Source organism: Panthera tigris, chromosome D1, assembly GCF_018350195.1.
Source record: "Panthera tigris isolate Pti1 chromosome D1, P.tigris_Pti1_mat1.1, whole genome shotgun sequence".
Taxonomy (NCBI): domain Eukaryota; kingdom Metazoa; phylum Chordata; class Mammalia; order Carnivora; family Felidae; genus Panthera; species Panthera tigris.
The window spans coordinates 53,067,003-53,091,292 of record NC_056669.1 but is presented as its reverse complement, the minus strand read 5'-3'; the positions used below and the strand labels follow the sequence as shown (position 1 = coordinate 53,091,292).

Below are 24,290 nucleotides of genomic sequence, written 5' to 3'. Positions count from 1 at the left end.
CTGGGGGTAGGTCTGAAAGTCACGCCTTCGGCATCTGAAGTCCTCCCTTTCAAAAGTGATCAGGATTCCCAAGGGTGGGTCAGTGGATGTGAGCCTGTCAGAATGTGAGTGGTGGAAACTTTTGCCGGATCCTTGCTCCATGTTCACTCCTGTGTATCTTTCCTGTTTCTGGGGGGCTGTTTGGAATGAAGCGATCATCCCCCCAGTATACTCCTCAGGTTCCCTCAGCACTGCTGGGTCTCATTCTAAAAGGGCTATGCTTTTTCCAGCACTGGTTACTGGGTCAATCGTATTGGACCCTAGGCTTTTCATTTATTTTGTCCTGTTTTCTCCCAAGCTGTCTTTGCTTTGAGGAAGAGTCCTTAGGTCTCTTTCTTCCCATCTTATCTATAGCCCCTAAGAAGAGTGTTCGGCATGCATAAAAGCCCCGTAGACTGCCATGAAGACAGACTAACTAGGGCCGTCTGTGTTTGCAAATGCAGGTACAGGCAAGCTGCCCTTCCCTAATGTAGTTCATCTGTACATCTGTGTGCCTGTCTGTCATTTATTAAGCACCTTCTCTGGGCCAGCCCTGGAGGTACAGAGATGAATAAGACCTAGTTCTTATTCTTGAGGAGCATGCAGCCTATCAAAGGAGACAGATTTGTATAAGCAAAATATTTCACTGCTACGTGCCCTCGGGGAGATGTACAAAATATGGTGGGAACCTGATACAGGAGTGACCATCTGTCTGGGAGAACCTCGGGTGATTTCATCAAGAAGGGTCAGGCAATGTTTAGACTCTGCCTCGGTTCTGCTTTGCCCAACAAATAAGGTGGGGAGTTATTATTACTTGTCAGGTAGATTTACAGGCTTTTTATTACCACCTTTTGAAACCCTTCTGAGTTTGGGGCTCAGGAATCTGTGTCTGAGAATCTGCTAAGTTACATGGTTCACTTCAGCTTCTATTTTGCCACTTGGTTTTCATTCAAGTCCTCATTTTAACATCCGCTAGCTCCTTTCTCAGAGCAGCTATCAAAAAACAGCTTTCGCTGGCATGCCTTCTGCGTTTTCTCTCTACCCCTGCTCGGTCTCAGGGAAAGGTATGGACGCGAAAGTCATCTATAAAGCTTAATTCATTATTATGAGCAGCAGACTGCTACGAATATGGCTACCGACTGAATTTTGCCAGGGAGTAACTGAAAATTGGCCCATTATTCTTAAACGGGACAAATGTGAATGTAGCTGTTCAGTAAAAGACGTAGGCCAAGGTACGGACACACTGAGTGAACCATCAATTAGAATATAAAACTTTAGTGTTTCAAGGACCTTTGGTAGTTGCCTTTTATTGCAAAGTAAAAGAAAGGAGCACGTTCCTTTGTATTTGAGATATTCAAACAGCAACCAATCAATCTGGCCACGGTGTTTGTCATTCAAAGGAAGGAACATTTCTCGACCATGCACTCCAAGCCTAGCAGGATCCTTCCAGAAGTTTAGAAGCAGTGCTGTGGTCTCTGCACAGCAGAAGCCTGTTGGGAAAGGTGGGAAGCCACCAGCATGGTCACCCCAAAAGTGATCGAGAAAGCAGTCGTAAAGGCGCAGGAGCAGTGCTGTGCATGCAGGTGATTACCCAGCCATCCTGACCAGACCGGCCGCCCTTCCTGGCCAAAACCATTACAGACTCCCTCTTTCCCCAGTCAGTCCCATTTAAATGTTTATCCATCCAGCTGGGATTGCCTTTCAACTGAGCCTCATTTGTATTCGAAATCAGTCTTGGAGGAAGGAAGTAGAGTCCAATTGTTAAGAATGGTAGTGGACCGCTTTCTCTTGCTCCAAGATGTAGCCTCCTGTGAGATGCAAAGAACACCCCTTGTGCGAGAGCACGAACCTGGAAGCCCTATCAGTCTGGGTCCGTCACTCGGTGGCTTTTAGGACCCAAGCACCTTGTTTAATTTCTTTGAGCCTCAGCCTACTTATAAAATGGGGCTGTTCATGGGATTAAATAAGATAGTGTATGCATGAAGCACGGAGTCTGACATACAGCTTGAACACAGTATCTGAGTCTTACACTGACCTTTTTCACCTTCTATTTTGAGTAAAGGGCACACGGTATCATAAGTTGTACCCATAATCGTACACAGGGCTCATAGAAAGGCAACACAGAAACCTGAGGCACTTGTCTAGATCAGAGTCAGACAACTTTTTCCGTAAAGGTTCAGATAATAAATATTTTAGGCTCGGGAGCCACATGGTCTCTGTTGCAATTAATCAAACCTGCTATTGTAGCTGGAAAGCAGCCAGATATAACTTATAAATGAACGGCTGTGTTCTGATAGAACGTTACTGGCGAAAACAGGTGATGGGCCAGATTTGGCCTGTGTGCTGTAGTTTGCCAGTGCCTGGTTTAGAGGCTTCAGGATGGTAATACGATGACAGTTGCCGTCTGCTCAGGGTCTACCATGGCTAACCGCTCTGCTAGACACTTCACACATACTATTTTAAAATAACTTTTTGTTTTTTCGGATCCTGGCTTTCTAAGGCAGTTACGATGTCACACCATTTGATCCTAAATTTTAAATTAAAACCATTTGCTGTAACATGGTGTGGACTTTGGGACTGGGCAGCCTTCAGTACAAATCCCCATACTACCTTTTTACTTACTACCCATGTGATGACTGGCAAATTATTTAACTCTCTAGGCCTCAGTATTCTCATCTGTAAAATGGAGGTAAGGCCTAATTCAAAGAGTTGGTGAGAAGGCTAATGAGATAGATAATGTATGTCAATTATTTGGCACAGTTATGGGTAACATAAGCAGGCATTCAATAAATGAGAGCTGCAATTATTATTATTATTGAATTGATTAGCTTTAACATTGTAATAACTTCACTAAGAAATTCACAAACCAGAAATAATCCTTTGCCAGTCCCCACTGTCTCAGTTTTGGGTCAAGAGCTATGGTCCTCATAAATACGAATCTTGCCAAAGAGAGTTGAGACAAGGCCAACAATGTGGTCATGGGAGTCAACATGCATCTCCCTGGGAGGCAGTGAGATGGGTTCAAGGCCACGAGTCCCAGCCTGGCAGGCCCACCACTTCATGCTTTCCCGGTGCTCTGTCCTCCCTGGAAGCCAGCGTCCCAGGTATACGTAAAGTATTCATTTTGCAATTAATGCTTATTCCCTCCATTGGACTATAACCACCATAAGGCAACTTTGGACCTATTCCCTTGCCTTGCACGTAGCACATACTTGATGGGTATCTGTTGAAATGAATCAATGAGGAAGACAGGAGACCTAGGTTCTGGTACCTGCTGCCTAACTTGTGGGATCTTTGGAAAGTTACTCTTCCTCTTTTGGCTTCAATTTTCTTATCTATAAAATGAAGGTTCAGATGAGATGACGTGTTAGGTCCTTCTGGTGCAGCTGACCCAATAGAGAGGGTCAAAGCAACTTCAATTTTGATGATATTGTTCTCAATTTAAACAAACTTTTCTCAGCACCCACTGGATGCCAGGCAGGTGTGTGTTAATTCTGGGGCATAGAGAGATTCAATGTATCATCCTCTGCCCTCAATTATGTTATATTCTATTTACCTATACCTTACTTTGTTCCAGGAAGGATTTAAAATGGGTCTCGTAATCTCAAACGATACTTCTCAAAGTGAATTTTGTACAATGCTAGTACTATGAGGTCCTCAAAAACAAGCTTCTGTGGTCAAATTTGGAAACTATTTTATCCTAGTTCCTATTCTATAAAGTCACACGGAATATTAATATATTAAAGGCTCTGAGAAGTCTTACAATAAAGAAACTTGCTTATTTTTCAGAACATTCTCCAGTTTGACCTCAGAACATTTCCCCCCATAACCACTTCTAATAACGTGAACCATTCCATTCCAAAACCCCTCTTTGGGAACCCCTGCTCTAGTGAGCTCCTCTTCGCACACGATGCTTAGCGCACAAGTTCGGCGCTGCTTGGAGACTGCCTTGGAGGGGCAGGTGTTCTCGGGGAGGGTCAGCTCTACACGTGAAATCACAGGAACGCTTTAAATACAGTTAGTTTCTTCAAATGCACCAAGTTCTACCCTCAGGGTCTGCACTGTCCTATCAGTCTCAGGGTTTCAGAGGGACTTTGAGTACCTGGGGGTTAAATGAGGTTTGCTCTCAGTCAGCAGTTTGCTTCTAGAGTAATCACACCCCCATTAGCCAGCATGAGGAAGCCTCCTCCGGGGTGACATGCTGACTTTCTTAAAGCAATATGCCTCCTTACCCACCACTAACGCTCATTAATTCCACCAGCTCTGAAACTCATCAATAATTCAGGGAACCCAACTGACATTAACAATCCCCTCTGGAAGGACTCACATCAGGCATTTGCTAGAGCCAAAATAATGTAATTTTAAGGTTTAGAGAAGGGCTAAGCTTTTCAAAAGAAAAGATGCCCTTTAAATGACAAGGGACCACTTTATCTCCAGCCCTTCTGCTGAAGCCGATGAAGAAGTCCCCCTTGAAGCTAGCATCAGGTATGACAAGAAGACTTTCAGAATCCTTGAAGGTGGTTTTTAGTTATGCGGCAAAGGGGCTATGTAATATCCCTATCATGTATTAAAACGTCCCGTTTCTTTCTGGTTCTCTTTCTGGTCCTCTTGTCCTTTTTCATCCCCACAGTCACTTCACTTCCCTAGATAAGGTCATCATCATCTCCCACCTGGATGATGGCAATAGTCTCCTAATCGGTCTGTTCTGTTTGCCCCCAAAGATTCCCCCTCAATTCTTTTTCCTCAATATGGCCAGATGGATCCTTCCAAATCACAAGTGTCATCACGTCATTATCCTGCTTTTAAAAACCTGTAGTGGCTTTCTCCTATGCTTCTGCTGAAGTTCACAATGTTGGTCTACAAGGTGCTGCCTAGATTGGGGGGTCTCGTTGATAAGTGGCCCCCGGAATTCACCTGTCATAACCCTCATCACACGTCAATGGAATTATTTATTTTATTAGTGTCTTCCCTGCCAGACTGCTGGCAATACAAGAGTAGGAAGCATTTCTGTTGTATGATATCCACATTTCCTGACACTTAGGAGGATTCAACATATTCATTAAGTGCATGTTGTGTTTTTAGTCTCTACCAACCCAACTGGAAAACAAAGAGCAAAAGCCAGCTTATCTTTGAACTGCATGGTACTCTAACAAGTCCTGAGTTTGTGCTGTACGGGCCTCTAAATTCTTTTTTGTTTTTTCAGGATTGGCACCCAATGTACCAGAAAGTCAGCAGGATGGTGGCCTGGCTCAAACCTAGATTTTGGTAGAGAACATCTGTCCTTTAAAGCAAGTTATGATTTATTGGCTTAATCCAAATAAAGGTCTGATGATATTTTCTGAACTGAAGATCAGAACGGGTAGTTTGAGAGACGATATACATCACTTCCTGGTGAGGCTGCCAGTTTGGAAGACATGGTTTGGAGGAAGAATCCTGGAAACTATGGGACATTCTTGGTGAAAGGTGACAGAAGATAGAATGCTGGAAATATGGATCAGGTCAGGAAATTCAAAGTCCTGGCTCCGCCACTTACTAGAAATGTGACCCAGAGTGGGCCTCTCAACTTCCCCAACTTCAATGTCCTTATCCAATAAAATGAGAGTAGTTACCTCTGCTCCCTTACAAAAACCCAAAGGGCTTGCTTAAGACTAGATGGGTATGAAAAAAAATTCACATAGTAGGAAAAGTTCTACCAAATAGATGGTTAACATTATGAAATTTAATCTATGCTGAGGACTCCTCTGATAATGATTATGTGTGAAATAAATTCCTGTTTTAAAGAAGCTCACAGATACGACTCTCTTTTGCTGGAATGATTGTATTCTCCATTGAAGACCAGCACATAAAATGCAAGGGACTTTTCTTCTCAACACCAGGCATGCATCTCATGGGCCCCAGTAACACCTTGGCTGTATTTGGCAAAGATGTTCCAGTTGGAAAGTATTCAGTCATTTATGTTTCCCCCAAACCCTTTCCATAAGTTTTTAAATAGCAGTTTCTATCTCTTATTATAAGCCAATTTAGCTGTTTTCTTTACAACTTCAAAAATTAGTCTGGCTAATGAAGTCCTCCAAATTAAGGGTGAGAATAAGAATATAATGATAAAATAGCATAGCTAACATTTACTGAGCATCATCCCTGCCCGTGTGCTAAGCACTTTACATTCATTATTTTGCTCAGTCCCCATGCCCACCCTAGGGGGGTAGTTCCTGTTATCAAGTTTATCTTAGAAGGACTCTCAAGTGAAGGGAGGTTAAGTAACTTGCCCAAGGTCACCCAGTTCGTGAACTGCTGGACTTGGCGTTCAGGCTCAGGCAGTCTGACGGTGAAGTATTTGTCATTAACCACTGAGCACGTATTCTGTGCCAGGTGATGTGTCACGACTTCGGGACAAGAAGACGAACATGGTGTGGTATTTCTCCTCAGGGGGCTCGGAGCCTTTTTTAGGTACACACGTACCTAATCTTTCTCAGACACATTCTTAGAGTAATAAGGCCTATTTGGAAAATTAGGCACTACCTAATTAATTAAGATGTTTAAAATGGAATGACTTTGCCTGTAGGGAACACTCCTCAAAGATAAGACTTACCAAACTTGGGGCTTCTCTGAAGAGGGAAAAAAAAAAAAAAACCCAAACAAACAGACCATCCACTCCCTGTGGTCAGGGGTCTGTTTCCCCAATTCTCCAGAGCCTATCACAGTATCTAACACGTAGCACTAGCACCAGTGGGTGCTTCGCATGCAGCTGTTGGATGAGTGAACATGACAACAGCAATGTCATGTAGTTGTTAAGATTCCTTAGCTTGCTCTGGGGCCCCTTCTTTTCTCAGGCCACCCACCCTGGTCCTCAGCATCTTAATTCTGATGGACCAGGGTCTGTGTAAGGGATGGGTAGGGTGACGTAAGATGGGGCAGAAAGAGTGAGTGGCGTATGTGTGTATGGGGAGGGAAGGAGGACAGCACAATGGTGATGTCACAAACAGACTGAGCGCTTTAAGGGGAAGGGTGACACTCCAGGTATATCAACCACCGTGTGACCAAAAACCCACCCTCTGGGTAGTGGATGCTGTGACAAGGCTGGGGATGTGGCAGCATCTCGACACCATGCTTTATGGGGTGTATATACATTTCTTATATACACATTTCTTCTTTTATGCTCATACACAAACACACACACGAAGACAATAGGAAAATAGAGGAAGGAAGACCATACCTTTAACTACCCTATCCAGATAGTGCGCTTGGGAAATAAAAGACAGGACATTTAAGGTAGGATCAAGTAAGTGCAATACTGCCTGCCACATAACCATGCCGGGTGCTAAGGAGACACAAGGGATGCACCCCACGTTTGGGACAGACCCGCCATGGTGGCGAAAATAAAACCAAAGACGAGATGACATGAGAGAGGAGGAGGGAGAGCAAGCACATTCTCCAGAAACGGCCAAAAGGAACTTCCATACGGTCTACGATCCAGGAGTTTGGAATTGTGATCATATATAAGAAGACATAGGGACAGGGAAAACAGGAGAAAAAGGAGGATGGAGAGCTGCAAAAGTGGCCATGTTCCTGCTCTGTCAGGTTTGTTCCACTTTATGGAAAACTAGAACTTGTCCTCTGTCCACCCGCAGCAGCACCCAACCTCCCTTTGAGGGAAGCAGCTGCATGAGACCAAGGGCCCCCTGTCTGGGCAGAGGGGCTCCCAGGGAGCTGGAACTTAGAGCTATGCAAAACTGGAATCATCTTTGATACGGGCTGGGGAAGTGGGTTGAGTCTTTGGTCAAATATACCACTAGATTATCTGTTTGCCATTCTGGAATTTTCCACGGACACATGTGCCCGCATAGAGTTGAATGCAGAATGCTTGGTGTCCCAAGTAAGATGCATTTCTCCTTTGTGTCTCTTACACAGAATGTAAGGTGCAGGTCGATGGATGCCACCGTGAAAGAAAGAAAAAGAAAAGAAAACCTGACCACTTCTCAGTGCTCATTACCTCAAAAGATAGAATGATGTTGGCTTTGTTTTCCAATGGAGGGGTTGCATCCAAGCATTGGCTTACTTGGCCATCTAAGGTTTTGCGTATCTTGTGAGGATGGGTGTCAAACATTGCTCTGAAAGAAACCTCGCAGTACGTGTATGTGCCCCCTTCGTTCCCAGCGTAAATCAGTAGTATCATTTCATCTTCCCCACCTGGGCTGCAGTCATAGCCCTTAGGGGAGCTTCCTTTCCACCCCTCTCATGACAGCTCCCCTACGTGCACCCCCACAATGGCCAGACCAATGGCCCTCTCCTGAAGGGCCTGATGCTCTCTGTCAGGCTGGCCTCCACCCTCAGCTTGATTTCACACACGAATCTAAAGCACAGAAGTAGGACTGGACTGCATGGTGGGGCCTTCTCTGGAAGCCCTGGGGTTCTATAAACTGTTGGAATATTCTTACTCCCCTCATGAAAAAATATAAATTTTATTTTTTCAGTCCTCTGGCAAGGAGAGACACCGTTGCTGTTCATCAATATATATTTGCTTCAAAAGACTGGTGGATGAGAGGCTACGTTTTGACTTTAGGTATCCATACGGTCTCTGTTTCAAGACGAAATATGCTTCCGGAAGGCTGCATAGCCAAGTGGAAAATTGGGAAGAGGAGGTTTTAACTGGGCCTGCATGCTTCCCCTTCATGCTTACAGATGCCACGGAGTCCGTGAGATCACAAGATACAGGAAAGGAAAGTGGAGGAGAATGGCTTATTAAGGCAAGAGTGAATAAATAAAGCTGTGAAAGGCTGAGCAATGAAAAGTAGGGCCAGCCCACAGGTAGCGCGGCCCGGGAAGCATCTCTGGTGAAGGTGAAGCCTTTCTTGATTCTCGGTTCAATCTGTCACGCTTGTTTTAGTCAAGCTCATTCATCTAGATTTTCAAAGCGATCTAAAATTTCTCAGACGTCACCTCCCACAATATGTCACCACATACGGCATCTGCGGGACCTCCTGGCTCAGGTGGTGTGCTTAGCTTTCAGATGCGGAGTTTCACAGAGCGTCATGAGCACAGACTGCTGTCATAACTGAACCCAGCTCTAGAAGCACTGGAGTTTCTCTCGCAGGGTTGGAAGGGAGACACCATCAGCGGGATCCAGGTGGCCACACCATCATGCAGCATCCTCTTTGAGGGAGTTCTCTCACAAGAAAAACCTTGCTCATCTCCAAACTTAAGGGTGATACCCTGGCTGTGGTGACGAGTACAGATTACCTCTACTCTGTTGGCTTAATCTTCCCAAGCCTAAGGGCTGACTTCAGAGAACTCTCTTCTAATGCCATTTCTTTCATCATCATTATTATTATTATTATTATTATTATTATTATTATTGCCATTTCACTTTTAGGAAAAATTTAGTAATAATGATCTCTTTTAAAAGTCAGTATGTTTCTAATATCTTTAAAAAATGCTTACTAATTTCCCAGGACACAGAGTGGGGGGGAAGGAGGGAAGGAGCAGGAACAACAGGCAGTGGAAATGACTGAGGCAGACTCAGGTTGCAATCGATGTTGTGGGTTTCAGAAGACAAAAGTGGGCATTTGCTACTTCAAATTCCAGCTCCACAAGCCACTCTGTCCTTTCGTACCCAGTGATCTTGAGCCACACCGTGCGTCCAAAAGCTGATAATGGCCAGTCAGTACCAGATCCCAAAGTTTTCTGGGAACACAATAGAGCTTCCTTGTCTCTGGCTATTAAAAATGGAAAGGATAGCTGGGATCTCTGAAGTCCAATGCCATTTATTTATAAAAGCGATATGCAGGAGTCCATACTGTTGTTCACGCTTCTATTGTTTGAACATCTTGGTACGTTTGCCCTGGAACGTAGTCACTGAAGAATCCATCATGATTTTCAAACAGTAACTTTCAGAAAAGAAGGTACAAAGTCCATGAGTTTGCATTGCGCGTGGTGGATTCAGGACTTCACAAAATTCCTTCATCTTTCTCTTCAGGAGAAATGTTTCTTATGCTCTGTCTCTATTCCTGCCACTGTGCAAGAAACCAGAGATAGTGGTGGCATAATGCGATTCATGATACAGACTCTGAGCCTTTGGCATGAGTCTGTGAGGGCTTAGATATCTTTAGCACTTCTATGGCCTCCAACATGCAAACCTCTTTCCTTGACTCGCTTGTACCAACGTAAGTTTCCAAAAGTTTCTCTTAGGGTAATCCCAAGAAGCCTCAGGGGCCCCCCTGTCAAAGGCTGTGGAGAACATGGCGTGAGGCTTTTCATTCTTCTTCTCCGGGAGCCTCTGCTGACTCTAACAGTTGTACTGCTGATATGCATCAGGCCAGATTAAACAAGGGTCATTATAGCAGGTGATGGTTAGGGTGGTTATGATCGTGTGACCTTCTTTAGATGTTTGACAAACCACTGAAGAGATGTTCTTGTTAGGATCTTGGATACATTAATCCCCTTCTCTCTTTGGATGAAGGGCCAATGAGTAAGTGGTCAGTGGCACCAACCCGAGAGGGACGCACAAAGCCCATTAAACCTCCTTCCAGTTTCCTACCTCTACCACCTGTGGGCTAAAATCCCCCCGAACCATTGACTAACCAAGCTCTTGCTCTGATAACTTGGGGTAGAGTCCTGTCCATTTTCTCTTGTCCTTGCCAGCATCTGTCCTCTCAGGTCACGGGTGCTGTTGTGAGAGAGTGCTTTCAACGACAAGCACAGGGTTGTCATACAATCACTGACACTTTGTGGGTCTCTTATAAGCTCTCAGTTAAGGAATGTCTGATTACAAACAAGAAACCTGAGAGCTATCAGCCAACAGTGGACAAAGAACTCCAGAAGATTTTGTGGCCTTTCTTTATAATTTCTCTTCATCGTGAAGTCTGGCTTTGCTCACTGGAATAATTGCATCATCCGAGTATTATTTTGATCTTTACTCCCAGAGGAGGATTTGTTTAAGAATCCAGATTTATATGATTGGACAGCAATCCTGAAGCCTAGTAAATAATTCTGTGTATCTGGCATCTTGAACAATCACAGCTTTGGGGTCAAGGTTGGAATTTTACAAATGTAATCAGAAGCTAGCATTTCCCACATGTGTTTTGAGACTTTAAAGACAAGGGGGCACTGAAGTGAATAAAACAACTATCATAAAAGTGACCAAAAATGTTAGTACTGGTTTCAAAGAAATAGGAAAAAATTAGACACCTTCTCAAATTTAACTATGATTTTTAGCTTTCTCTACAGAATTGGGAGGTCAAGGCCCGGACTTGACACCCATGAAATTCCTGGAAGAGACATCACAAAATAGGCTTTTTATGGCTCTGGGTTGACCACGTACTTGAGAAATAGGGCCGCATCAATTCATCTTACCTTAACTTCTGGATTAGGAAAACTGGGTTTCATCTATGCAAGTGGGGGCGTTATTGACGAGTGAGAGTGAAAAAGAAAAATCTCTTCTTACTTGGGGGATATATTTAGGATTGGGGTAACTCAGTTTTGGGATGCTGGGTGTGCAGGTCTGTGGGCAGTAGAGGGGGAGGCTGTAACGCCATTCCTCCAGAGGCCTTCTCGGGCACCCCCATTCTGTGATCCACAGAGGGAGAAAATGAAGCCCCCAGTGGCCATGTGGTCTGCCCATGGGACTTTCGCCAAGAGAGACAGACAGTTCCTAAGAGAAGGAATTAGGATTCGATGTGAAATAGTCTTGCTTGTTGACAAAAACATGGTCATTAAAGAGGATGCCATTGTCCATTTCCCTTTTGTTCTGAAAACCAAGCTCTTTTGAGAAAAATTAAGTAGTTCCATATAAGAAAAGATGGACCAAAGCCTCCGCACAGAGATAAATTCCTACTATAATAATCTGCCCCAGGAAATGTCACTGGGGTGAAGAGATCCTTCTTACTTGACCATAAGGAGCCCAGACTTGTCTTACTGTTTAATGCCAGCTGGCAGGTAATCAAATCATTCTTTCCTGTTTACGGAGGGCAGTGGTGTGTAAATAAACAGTCCCTCTGCTCTTGCTTCTACTGTATGGAGGTCTCTGAATCAGTGTTGTGGATCCCAGCTTTTTCTCTGGGATGGGACATCACTAAGCTCCAGCACACGAGCTAGCTGTGCTATAGTGACCTACTGTATAGTAATGAAATCTGATAACAAGAGAACATTTAACACTTTGGATCTCTAACTCTTCACATCAACAGTTTTTGTCTTTTCTTTAATGATCCTGAAACGGAGCGAAGTTCCCTGGAAACAGAAGGAAGCGCTTCTTGTCACCATCAATGATCAGAAAGGGGTCTTTCCTCATTTCTATTCCAAAAGGAAAACAAAGGCACCGCTGCTGTTTCCCTCATTTGCATCTCCTACCCTCCTTCCCTTACACTGGACAAGGCTACTGAAGTGTTCCTTCAGCGCTAGGGTGTTGGGTTTTCCCTGGGATGCAGCTGGCCACAGACAGAGACCCACAGAGAGCAAAGCTGCCATGCAGGGAGATTAGACAGAGACACACGAAATGCTCACCACAAAATGAAAGGTAACAGAATTCTGAGCCAACGTCCTTTCATCTGAGCCACTATGACTTAGTCCATTACTTCTTCAATGTCCTGTGACATTTTTCTGGTATTTAGGACTGTCGGCCCCCCTCTTGAATCATGCGCATTTACCTGGAAGCATTTCTTATCTGGAGGAGAAAAAGCATCTGCAATCCCAGAGAGGAGCTGGCTCTTAAAGAGTGACAAAGGCTACTTGGGTGTGCAGGGGAGGAGAGGGCAGGTGGGAGTGGGGTGGGATGGTTTGACTTTCTGGCATCAAAACAAATGGGAAATTCTTCAGGCCAGGCTGATATACATCTATAAGACACTAGACACAGCACAGCCTGCCCACCAGCCCTGTCATGAATCATCTGTGATTGAGCTGAGGGAGAACTTCCTGAAATTCCTCATCATTGTTTGACTAAGATGAGATGCTCTTATCTTATGAAAGTCTGACATCCATAAACTTGTTGGAACTTGGTATGGTGAGTTGAGGACACTGTAAGCAAGTGATAGAAAACAGAATGCGTTCTCTCTGGGCTCCGATTTTGGTTTTAAGAGGGACGGGCCCCCTTCTGGGCTGGCAGACTGAAAGAGCAACCTGTCCCCAGTCATGGTGAAAGTGAGGGTGTAGGGAAAGTGGGGTTTAAGGAAGAGGGCCCCGTGGGTGACTAGGGCCACTTCTCATCAAGGGACATCCAGGACCATTGTAAGGTAGGATGAAATTGATATGAGGAAGCCACCCAGAAGTGTGCAGTCTCTGCTAGGGACAAAGCACTGTGCACTGTGGCACCCTCTGCTAGGGACAAAGCAGGAAGGGCTGCCGTCGGCTCCAGGATGGCTCTGTTAAGAGTACGGGGTAGGCAAACCAGGTTTGCAACTCATAAGGAGAAGGCACAGCCTCTGGGAAGGGGGTGAGCCAGATGCCTCCGTAGCAAATTTGGGCTTTGCCTTGAAGACTGCACAGCAAGCAGCTGGTGAGGAGCCTGGGCACCAAGGCTCAGAAAACCAAGCCTCAAGTTCCAGTTCTACTTCTTAAAAGCTAAGTGACCTTAAGCCTCAGGTCCCTGAAAAGGAAGAAATAATATGTGTGTCTTCACAGGGTGACCGTTGGGAGCAGGAGTATGAAATAATGCAGTTAGAGCCCTCAGCACATGCTTGGCACATTGTAAATAATCAAAAATTAGAAGCCATTCTTATTAATAAGTGCAAGGAATCCCACAGCCATTTATAAACAGAGTGATGCTGTGGGGGTGGGGAATGATGAATACAGACTAATTTCAGATCACAGAACAAAAGGAATGGAGCCCAAGAAAAATGAGAGCAGTGGCTCCATTTGCTCCAAATTTCTTTGTCCCCCAAAAGATCTGGGGCTTGTCTCCCAGGTTCTGTAAGACCCAAGAGGTGACTTTCAGAGTCAGAGAGACACCCGGAATCCTGCCTTCCAAAGCCATGTGCTCACCATCTGATCACAGACCCTCCTTTTGAAAAAAATGGAAGGGGAAGAAGTTAAAACACACACACAAACCAGTTGATTCAATAAAGAGCTTTTGGTGAGTGCTCTTTCCAGGATAACAAACCAAGCAAAACGTCTGGCTGTGTTTAAAATCAACAAAAGCAGCAGGAAAGGCAGGAACAAGGGAGGGGAGTGATGAGCTTGTGCCGAGAGCTGCCAACGGTGCTGCTTCAGCAGGAGCCATGGGAGGAGCCCCAGGAGAGGACCGAGGAGACCAGTGCAGACTGGATGGAAGCAAGGACAGGGGAGGGAGGGACGGAGCCAGGCCCAATGGGAGGCAGAAGTGGTGCCGGGGGCCCGTGGGAAGCTTTCCCCAGGATTCCAGGCCTCTCTCAGAGCTCTGGCCTAGGTGGCCAGGGGGTGTGGGGGCCTCAGAGCTAAGCCCAAGCGCTCCCAACCAGATCATGAATTTGATAATAATGGCCACACTTACTGAGCACTGTACCATGGGCCAGCCTGTGCTATGCTCTTTATATGCAGTATGATCCCCATTTTATAGGTGAGCAAACTGAGGCTCAAAGAGGCACTGGGACAGCCCACAGCTAGCTGCTAAGTGGTAGTAGTCATGTGTCTTATTCCTGACCCCCAGCTTCTTAATACAGAGCCCTACCGCGTCCGGCCCAGGAAGGGTAAATAGCGAGGCACGTGAACCAGCTAACAGACATCTGGGAAATGCAGACTGGGAGGGAAAAGGTTAAAGATGGCCAGTTGTGAGCTTAAGTCCAACTGATGTTGGGAAAGGCCAACCATAATGTCGCCAGATGAAAGGACGTTTTGCCCAGCTCCCACATGCGGACAGAGGCAGCGTGCCACCCGCAGCAGGTCCCGCAGCAGGTCCCGGGCCTGGGCCCGCCATACCGATGGTGCAGTGTTCGCCGTTCCAGCCGGGGCTGCACTCGCACTTGCCGTCGCGGCACGTCCCGTGCTCCGCACAGCGCGGGTGGCAGGCCCGCTGGTCGCAGGCCGCCCCCATCCAGCCTTCCTCGCAGCGGCAGGTGCCCCCCACGCAGACTCCGTGGCCGCCACAGTCGGCAGCACAGATCTCTGTGGGGAGGAGGAGGGTGGAGGGGGGGAGGAGGGCGGAGGGGGGAGGAGGAGGGGGGAGGGGGGTGCAGGGGAAGGGGGGAGAGTGGACGGGGAGGGAGGGGAGAAAAACAAAACACGTTTTGAGCCGGTCATTTTTGGGAAAAAGGGTCACACTTGGCTACTCACCTCGTCTCCTGTGAGGCTCGGGAGTCGAATCTCCCTGAACAGTGACCCTCAGATGAGAACAATTCTCCGGGCAAAAGCCTGTCCTGACCTGTTTCCCTACCAAAATAGGGCGGATTGGAGGGCTCTGCTCTGTTTGCTTTCCCCTATTGCCAGCCTGTCCCTACTCTTGTGCTTGCCACCTCCAACGGGGACGGGCCTTCCAAACAGATGTGAGGAAAAGTCAAATTTAATTAAAAACTGGTTATGTGTGAAAACAAAGTGAGGACGAGTCCCCCATCGCCAAGTGAAGTGCTCGTGGATCTGGCTTGGGCACGTGCAGGGGGCCTGGGGTCTGCATTTCATTCTGGCCTTGACTGCGATCGAGGTGGGGTGAAAGGGAGGCCAGTGCCCCGCACCCCGGCGTGTTTTCTAGGGGGTGGCTCTGTGCTTCTGCCACCTGTGCTCCATGCTCCACACACTGCCCCGTCACTCCCACTCCAAGCACAACCTCAGTGGCCCTTCTGATCCAAAGCAAAGAGTTGGGGGACCATCTCACAGCCAGAGAGGGGTTGCCCAGCCCTTCGCAAAAGGCCTGTGAGTCGGCACGAAACACACACGGCCCGATTCACAAGCCGCTTCGGCTGGGGGCCAGTGGCAGCCTCACAGTTACACAGGCAGAGGTTGTGAAGTCTCGGAAACGGGTTTTAGGAAACTGGTTGAGCAGCTGTGGCCACTGATGCTCTCTGCCAGCACCGTGACGGAGACCCTGCCTGAAGTCTGGGCCTCGAGGCCCCACGGTCTTCAAATGAAAATCCCAATGCTTTTATTCTTTTTCCAACTAAATTAACTGGCACTGTGTCATGCTGCATTTGCCCACGACAGTTTGGAATCTTCCAAGCTGTATTCTGGTTTAGAAGCTACTAAGAGTCTAGCTATTTTTGAAAAAGGAGCTAAATCAAAATTAGATCGCAGAGGCTTAGACCTTTCATATCAACCTACAATGCAATGGCTACAATGTTTAAGAACTAAATACAAGGGGCACATGGGTGGCTTAATCAGTTAAGCGTGTCAACTTCGGCTCAGGTCACCATTGTGTGGTCTGTGAGTTTCAGCCTCGCGTCGGGCTCTGTGCTGACAGCTCGGAGCCTGGAGCCTGCTTCAGATTCTGTGTCTCCCTCTCTCACTCTCTCTCTGCCCCTCCCCTGCTTGCGTTCTGTCTCTCTCTGCCTCTCAAAAAGTAAATAAGCATTATATATATATATATATATATATATATATATATATATGTAAACATAAATAAATAAATAAATATATACACACACACACACACGTATATGTGTGTGTATATATATATATGTAAACATATATACATATATAAATAAATAAGACTTAGAATCAGATGGGATTCCAAATATATGTTCTGCCAGTTACGTGACCCCAGGCTACCTATTCCATTGCTGAATTTCGCTTTCTTCTTCTGTAAAATGGGGGTGGTGACAGCATCCCTTCGGAGGGTGCCTGATATACAGTATGCATCAATAAATTCACACCGATCATTCATTCTTCAGATAGTACTGCATGCATGCCTACTATGCGCTGAAGACTGTGGCTGTGTCAGGAATACGGAGAAAAACTAGACATAATCTCCATCCTCTGGGAGATCACAATCCAGACAAAGCACAAACTGATGTTGGAATCCCAAGGGTATCCAAATAATCTACAGCTGTTACTGCTGCACCTTCTTGCTTATACACAGTAAATAAAAAACCATGAATTTTAGGATCAGATAGATTTGGGGTCCACTCTTGTTTTGTCACTTATTGGCTGGGTGATCTGCAGGTTGCAGGTTATGAAATTCATTGAGCCTCGCTTTCTATGTCTGTGAAACAGGCATAAAAACATTCCCATTTCACCATCTCACAGGGGTGGTGTTAGATCAAATGAGGTAATGTGTGGGAGAGCCATTTTTGGCTTAATAACTAACACTTATATCAGGTTTTAGAGTTTACAAAGCACTCTTCATATGCAATTTCTCATTTAACCTCGACAACAATGCTGTCAGAACACCCAGCTACTATCTTTCTTAGAGGTGAGGCTACTGAGACCCAGACAGTATGAGCGAATTCTATAAGGTCATGCGGCTCCCCTGGTGCTCCTTCCTTGTTTTGACAATTCTCAGGGCAATATGCAAGACAGACATTTTAAGATTAAGGAAACTGATCAGCAAAGAGGCAGGCTCTCCTCTGCAGGAACCTCCTGGTTCTTCCAGCGGGTCTGTCTCCTTTCCTGGCCCTGTTGCTTATCTTTTGTTACATCCAAGTCAGCCCCTGGATATATGTGAAATGAAATGAGATCCCCTCCGCAGAATTTCCCAGACACTCAGTCTCACTTCTGTCATCTGGAGACTGCTGGGCTGCCCATCCAAACGCAGCATTTCCTCGCCAGTTTACGCCAGACATGCTCTCCTGGCATGAAGCTGAGGTTGCCTGGTGGTTGGGCCCCTCTCCATCAGCCTTTTACAAGCTGGGTTGTGGGCTCTTACACGTCTTAATGCAAGGGGCCTGAACAGGGTGACCTTGATGTTTATGGGATGCTAACTGATGGGAACACAGCCTGTCAGTGTTCAGGTTCCCCTCTGCAGATGGCCTCTCCGCCTGCGTGGGAGACTCACTGACTCCTGACGGGAGCAGAAACCAGAGATGCTGCTTTATCATTTGGTCTCAAGTTGTAGGTCCTGTTGTGATTTTTCTTATGTTTCTCTCTCTCTCTCTTTTTTTTTTGTCCTTGATATAAAAGGAACTGCTTTCGTTTTCCTTCTTGATTTTTGCTTTGACATGAAAACAGATACAACTTCCCAGAGTGGTTGCTGGAAATCAAATAGGATGGCACTGAAGAATGTGCTTTGACAGCTCATCTATCCTTTATGTGATGTAAGTGGGATTCTGTGAAATGTGGGTCATCGCTCCTTTCCAATCCCAGTTTCCTTGCTTGTAAGCCAGGGATGACACTAACCACTGGACACGGGTGGTGTAGGAATTGCTCTCACTTGTCTCCTCTCTCGTGTGCCCACTACATGCCAATCCTACAGCAATGGGATCTGATGGTAACTGTGCCAGGCATGGTTCTTTCCTGACCTCAAGGAGTTGACATTCTAGCATGGCAGGCAGACATAACTGATATCAGTTACACAAGTTCACATGTGCAGAAGTAAATCTTCTAGCATAGCATCTGGCACGTAGTCAGGGTATAATAAATTATGCTCACACATACTTTTGTGAGAAAGAAAATGATGTGTAGTAGCATATGCACTGGACTGACGTCAGAGCATCGGATGTGAATTCTGACTCTGTGACATATCCAATACAAGTGAGCATTTGATAAGTTCCTGTTGACCTTCACCTGATACACATCAGAGCTTTCTGGCTGGTAGCTGGAGGGGCTGGGATCTGAGAGGAATCCTTTGAAGTACTATGGAGAACACAATCCGTAGGGTAGACTTGGGCTCCGATTCTGACTCCCCAGCTTCCTTGGGTCCTTGTAGAGTCCTCAGAGAATTATTTAATCTGGGTCATACTTCTGCACTCCCCAAATGAGGACAGTAATAATGGTCCCCCACTGGTTGAGTGGTGATAATGGAAGAAAAGGGTGCATGTGGAAGGCCCTGGGTGAGCTGTGCTATGAACACAACTCATTGATGAGGACTGAAGACCTCTTGTGTCATCAGAGCTGTACTTCTTGAAGAGGAGCATCTTCTTGAAGAGCAAAATATTAGCTTTTGTAGTGATCAGCCTCAAAATTTAGGTATGCTTTCTCTAGTTACCTTGCATGGCACCATTGGCCAATACCACTGAAACCCAGGAAGAAGCCGTTTGTATTTACAGCCTTGGCTTCCTCTTGAAATCACACGAAAATCCCAAGCTGTCTTACAATTTTGATTCTAAGCCTGTAAAGTTCTTGACTGAAGCATACAGGATCTTGGAGATGAACCAGGCCAGGCCCAAGAACACATTAGCTCTTCTCTGAGGGAAAGCCATGCCTATAGCTCTTCCCTTCTGCACCTCTGCCTTGCCTCACCCCTGTACATGCCTGTCTTTTCTCCAGACCAACAGCTCACCTAATGGCAGGCTTTAGCTTTTTCTCATCTTGGTTCCCCCGCAGCAAGCACCAGGCATGGCACAACATGAGATTTCAACAAATATTTGTTGAAAAAACAGATGAATAAAAAAAACCCCAAAAAACAAAACTTCACGGAAGAGGTGTTAAATTACTTGGGCTTGACTCTGTCTCAGGGTCATATTGTACAAGAGTTATTTAGTTAGATATATTTGCACAGGGGCTCAGTCCCCTTTGTGCCTAACTTTCTTAGAAACTCAGCTGCAATCTCTGACTGAGAACTCTGTAATCTTAAAGGGCCTCAGTCCTTACACTCTCATGCACACCTTTCTTCCTACTGCTTCCCATGTCACACCCATTCTCCTTCCATGATGTGGAAGTGAGTAGGCACATGAGGAAGAAGTGAAAAGGGTAGGGAAAGATAGCAGGTTTGGCTATTGGTTAATTGTGCCCCAAAGTGTATACATAAGGGAAAAAGCTGCTCCAGGCTCCTCTCATTAAATGTTAATCCCTATACGAGCCTGGATGAAGCCTGGGACCTAGCACAGCTATGTTTTAATTTGTCTGGACTTATTTTACAATCCTGTTCATTAAAATAGCTGGTACGGGAAGCTGTGGCGTTCCCCTAAAGGGACAGACTTACATATATTTTTCTCATAAAATTTCTGCGACTTGGAAAGATGCTCAGAATTGCCACAAGTGAGGAATGCAAGGGTCGCCGCCCAAGGATCTGTGGGCTTTCCTGCTGAGCAAGGAACAGAGGCAGGTGAAACAGAGTCTTGGCCCCATGTGACCTCCTGGAAAGTCCTTTAATAAGTCCGTATTTAGCACTAAAAGGGATAATAGGGAAAATTGTTCTATTTTGCTTAGGCCTTGAGGTTCTTAGAATGCCCTTAAGAAATTTTAATAGAGGGTTAAATAATTTTAAATGATTCCTGCTAGGATTTTCTGTTTTATCACTAGCTCTTCGGAATTAGTGCACAGCTCAGGAATTTCTCTGAAATTCTGGTACACGTTAAGTTTAAGCCACGCTATTGAAGCAGAAATAAGGAGAAAATGTAGAAGCCTTGCCGGTGGCCCACAAATAATATCTCATTAAATCCTCACAATGGCCCTGCAATGGTATTTTCATTACTGTATCATAGCTGGGGAAACAGCTTGGAGGGATTAAGTGACTGGCTCAAAGGTAACTTAGCTAGAATGACAGGTGGCTATGATTAACACAGCTCTTTGGTCTGTGACTTGTGTGACCGAGTTGAGCTGAAACCTCAGTTGCAACGTGACACATTTCAATGACTGTTAGTTACATATTAGATCATTGCCCCAGCTAGAATACAGGATCTCTGAGATCAGTCAGAGTCTCCTTCCTCACCCTGACCCAGTGTTTACCATATTAAGTACTTTTCCTTTTGTTTGTCTGTTTATCTGTTTGTTTGCCTTCCATATGCCCATCTGTCCATCCATCTATACAATCCACCCAATCATCTAATCATCTATCCAGTCACTAGGCCATCAGCCTGTCTGTCCGTTCATCCATCCATCCATCCATCCATCCGTCCATCCATCTATCATCCATACGTCCGCCCATCCATCATCCATCTATCCATCACTCATCCATCCATCCATCCATCCATCCATCCAGCTATCATCCATGCATCCAGCCATCCAATTGTGTGACTTGGACAAGTTACTCCACCTTTCTCTGCCTCAGCTTTCTCTTCTGCAAAATAGGGTTTATACACTAATATCTCAGGTTCATCTGTGAGGCTTAAATGGACACCTTACAATGTGCCTAGTATCATACACATCTTTTATAGAGTAAACACTGTATGGCAACTATATCATGTTTATGTGCTAGAAAGATCCAGGAGAAGGGAGAGTTTAATGATCCTGGGGAGAGCAAGGGGATGATGTGAACAACCGAGGCACCTCTGAGCAGCTAGAGAGGACTAGATTTGGAGCATAATCTGAGGGACAGCTCTTTGTGGGCACCTCATCTTCTGGGGAGGGTTATGTAGGCCAGGACCTGTTTAAGGGACAGGCCAGGATAATGGTAAAGCACTTTACCAATGGCTTCAGTGTTCTCAGTGAGGTCAGAATCTCTGCTGACGAAAAGAGGTGGACATTTAAAGAGCCCTTTCGGGGAACAAGAGCAATAACTCCCAAAGTATAAGAAGGATGCAGCTGGAAGGGCCCAGGAGAGGCTAAAGATCATGAGCATGAGGTGGTTTGGCTTCCAGTGCTCAGAAGCAGGCTGTAAGCTGAGGGATGGTGAGTGGCTGGGATGGGCCTGGGTTTTGCAAGGTGGATATGGACAGAGGTAGAGACAAGGGAGCTGTGAGTGATGAAGGAGAACAGCTGGAGGTGAAGGACCATGGGACTAGGGGAAAATGATGGAGAAGGAGGGTGTTGGAGCTGGGCAGGAAGTGGCCTGCTTCTGACCAGGGCATTTCCCTCAGGTGGGTTTAGGGGTAAGAGAGAAAACAAGGAGAAAAACTTAGAGGACCAGTTTTTGTGATAAGAGCATAAGAAGACACTTCAGAGATGCCCTAGCCATTCTGTAGACAGGAAAATGAAGGGCCGGAAGAGAGGAGTGCCTTGTCTGTCGTCCCACAGGGACATGCGTGTCAGTGTTTGAGCAAGAACTTAATGGCTGACTTAGGAAATAGTCACATAAGGGGCCAGCTAGACAAATGGCTGAAGCGGGGCCTTACCACACACTGTGGCCCCTCCTCTGTGCCTCTGTACAAGCTGTTTCCGTGGTCTGGGTTCCCCTTTTACCTCTATCTTCAAACGTTCAACTCTACATTGGCTTTGAGTTCTGGCTCCTCCTCTTTGAAGCCTCCTTCTAGTGTTCCATCTGGCAAGAGTTTCACCTCCTGCCTTCCCAAAGCACTTGACACGAACCTTTCTTTATCAGGGTAATTAGTCTGTCTTGCCTCCAGAGCCCTCCCGTCACCAGATTGATCTCTACATTCCCCAGTGAGTCTTACACAGGAAATGTATCTTCTGACTGCGTCAAGGTTCTACCATTTTGCACAGAACAGAGGCTGGGATTCACAGAAGCTCGTATAAGGGCCTCCTCTGCTACTTCTCAGCTATGGGAAACAACTGTAGCACCCCTCTGAGCCTTCTCTTTGTCATTTAGAAAATGACAATAATGATACCTAGCTGCCAGAATCCTGAACGTGATTTAAAAACATACTGGGGCGCCTGGGTGGCTCAGTCGGTTGAGCGTCCGACTTCGGCTCAGGTCATGATCTCGCGGTCTGTGAGTTCGAGCCCCGCGTCAGGCTCTGTGCTGACAGCTCAGAGCCTGGAGCCTGCTTCCGATTCTGTGTCTCCCTCTCTCTCTGCCCCTCCCCCGTTCATGCTCTGTCTCTCTCTGTCTCAAGAATAAATAAATGTTAAAAAAAATATATAAAAACATACTGAGCACCTACTATGTGCCAGATACTCCTAGAGGCTGGGGATTCAGAAATTATATTAAATTATCCCTAGGCTCAAGGAACTGAAGTCTACCCATATGTGTAAAGGAGCACGAGGCTGCCACCATGCCCAGCACACAGTAGGGTAATTACAAGGTACCTTTCTCTCCCATAGGCAGATATCTCTATATTTTGAACAAAAGGTTTCGATGTAGCACCCCCCCCCCCCTTCCTCCTTTTCTCACTAAATTGGGAATATGGCTTTTTAGTCTCAGTGCAGGTTTCAAGAAGCAGCCAGAAGGGGAGGAAGGTACAGGAAAGGAGCCTTCGACTTCCTTACAGTAATTAGTGTCCCCTTGACATTGAGGCCAAACCCAAGCCACTCTCCCGTGCTTTTCAACTTCCATCTCTATCACCAGAGGGTCAGCGCTGCTCCCAGCCACCGCTCCATCCCACAGATCTAGTTGGAGGAAAGCTAATGAGCCTTGGAAACCACATGGCCTTTCACCTCACTGGAGGAGCTCAGGAAGCTTTCAAACCAAGCAGGAAAGTAGATTCCAGGATGTTGGTGCATAGCACGCTCCACACCTATTCCCCCAGGACCAGAATTTCAAGCTTCATGAAGCACCTATCACAGGAAGTAGTAAGCCACTGCCAGTCATCTTAATTGGAGGGTATCAGGTGTCCTGATTGGAGGAGTTCAAACTGAGCTTGGGGGAGGCCTCCAAATGGGGTCTGACTTTGCAGAAGGATAACAAGGCAGGAAAGGGCTGGTGAGCACAGAAGCCACAGAACATGCCAGGATGTGGGGTTTTGGCCAGGGCTGGAACACTACCTACACCCCACAAAAGGGCCCAACTGGATGAACTGAAGAGACAGTGATGTTCGGTCCTCTTCCCAGAGACCTCCGGCCCTGCTATCCTTTATGAAAGGCCCATTTCTCCACCCGATCACGTGCCCACCTGTCTACCTGGCTCCTGGACACATCTACCTAGATGTCCTCCTGGCGCCTCCAACTGCATGCCAGTGTTAGAGTATGCTTTCCAAAATCAAACCTCACATGTCACACCTCCGCTTAAGACTTTTCAGTGGCTCCCACCGACAGATAAAACCTAAACTCTTCCGAGGCCATTCACGACTGGATGCCTGCTAACTTCGCTCACCTCTTCTCCCTCTCACTACTGTCACCAATATCCTAAGCAAAGCCACTCCAAACTACAGGTCTTCCCTGGAAATGCCATGTGCTGTCGCATCTCTGTGCATGTTGCAAATCTCTGACTTCTACAATGGGATGCTGCAAGGTGCTTGTCTCTTCCTTCTATCTCTGCCAACTCAAACCCACCTCCATCACCCACCTTAAATCCTGCTATCCTCCAAGAAGCCCCCCGATCACCCCGGCTGAAAGCAATCACTCTTTTCCTTGAACCCTTGTAGCATTGCCAGTTTACATGGTTCTTGGCACCGGTATCCAATGAACTGATACCTTGTGAACCTCATACCTGAGTCATCAACGGGATC

At 46.2% G+C, this 24,290-nt stretch overlaps 1 protein-coding gene across 3 annotated transcripts in view; it reads right to left on the bottom strand.

Moving 5' to 3' along the window:
• The window catches only part of TENM4 (teneurin transmembrane protein 4), a 597,404-nt gene that overhangs the window by 106,319 nt on the left and 466,795 nt on the right, over window positions 1-24,290 (bottom strand). For all 3 annotated transcript variants that reach the window (XM_042957496.1, XM_042957497.1, XM_042957498.1), the window contains one exon: window positions 14,899-15,084. In XM_042957496.1, the coding sequence (XP_042813430.1) occupies window positions 14,899-15,084 (186 nt within the window). The remainder of the gene's footprint in view (window positions 1-14,898; window positions 15,085-24,290) is intronic.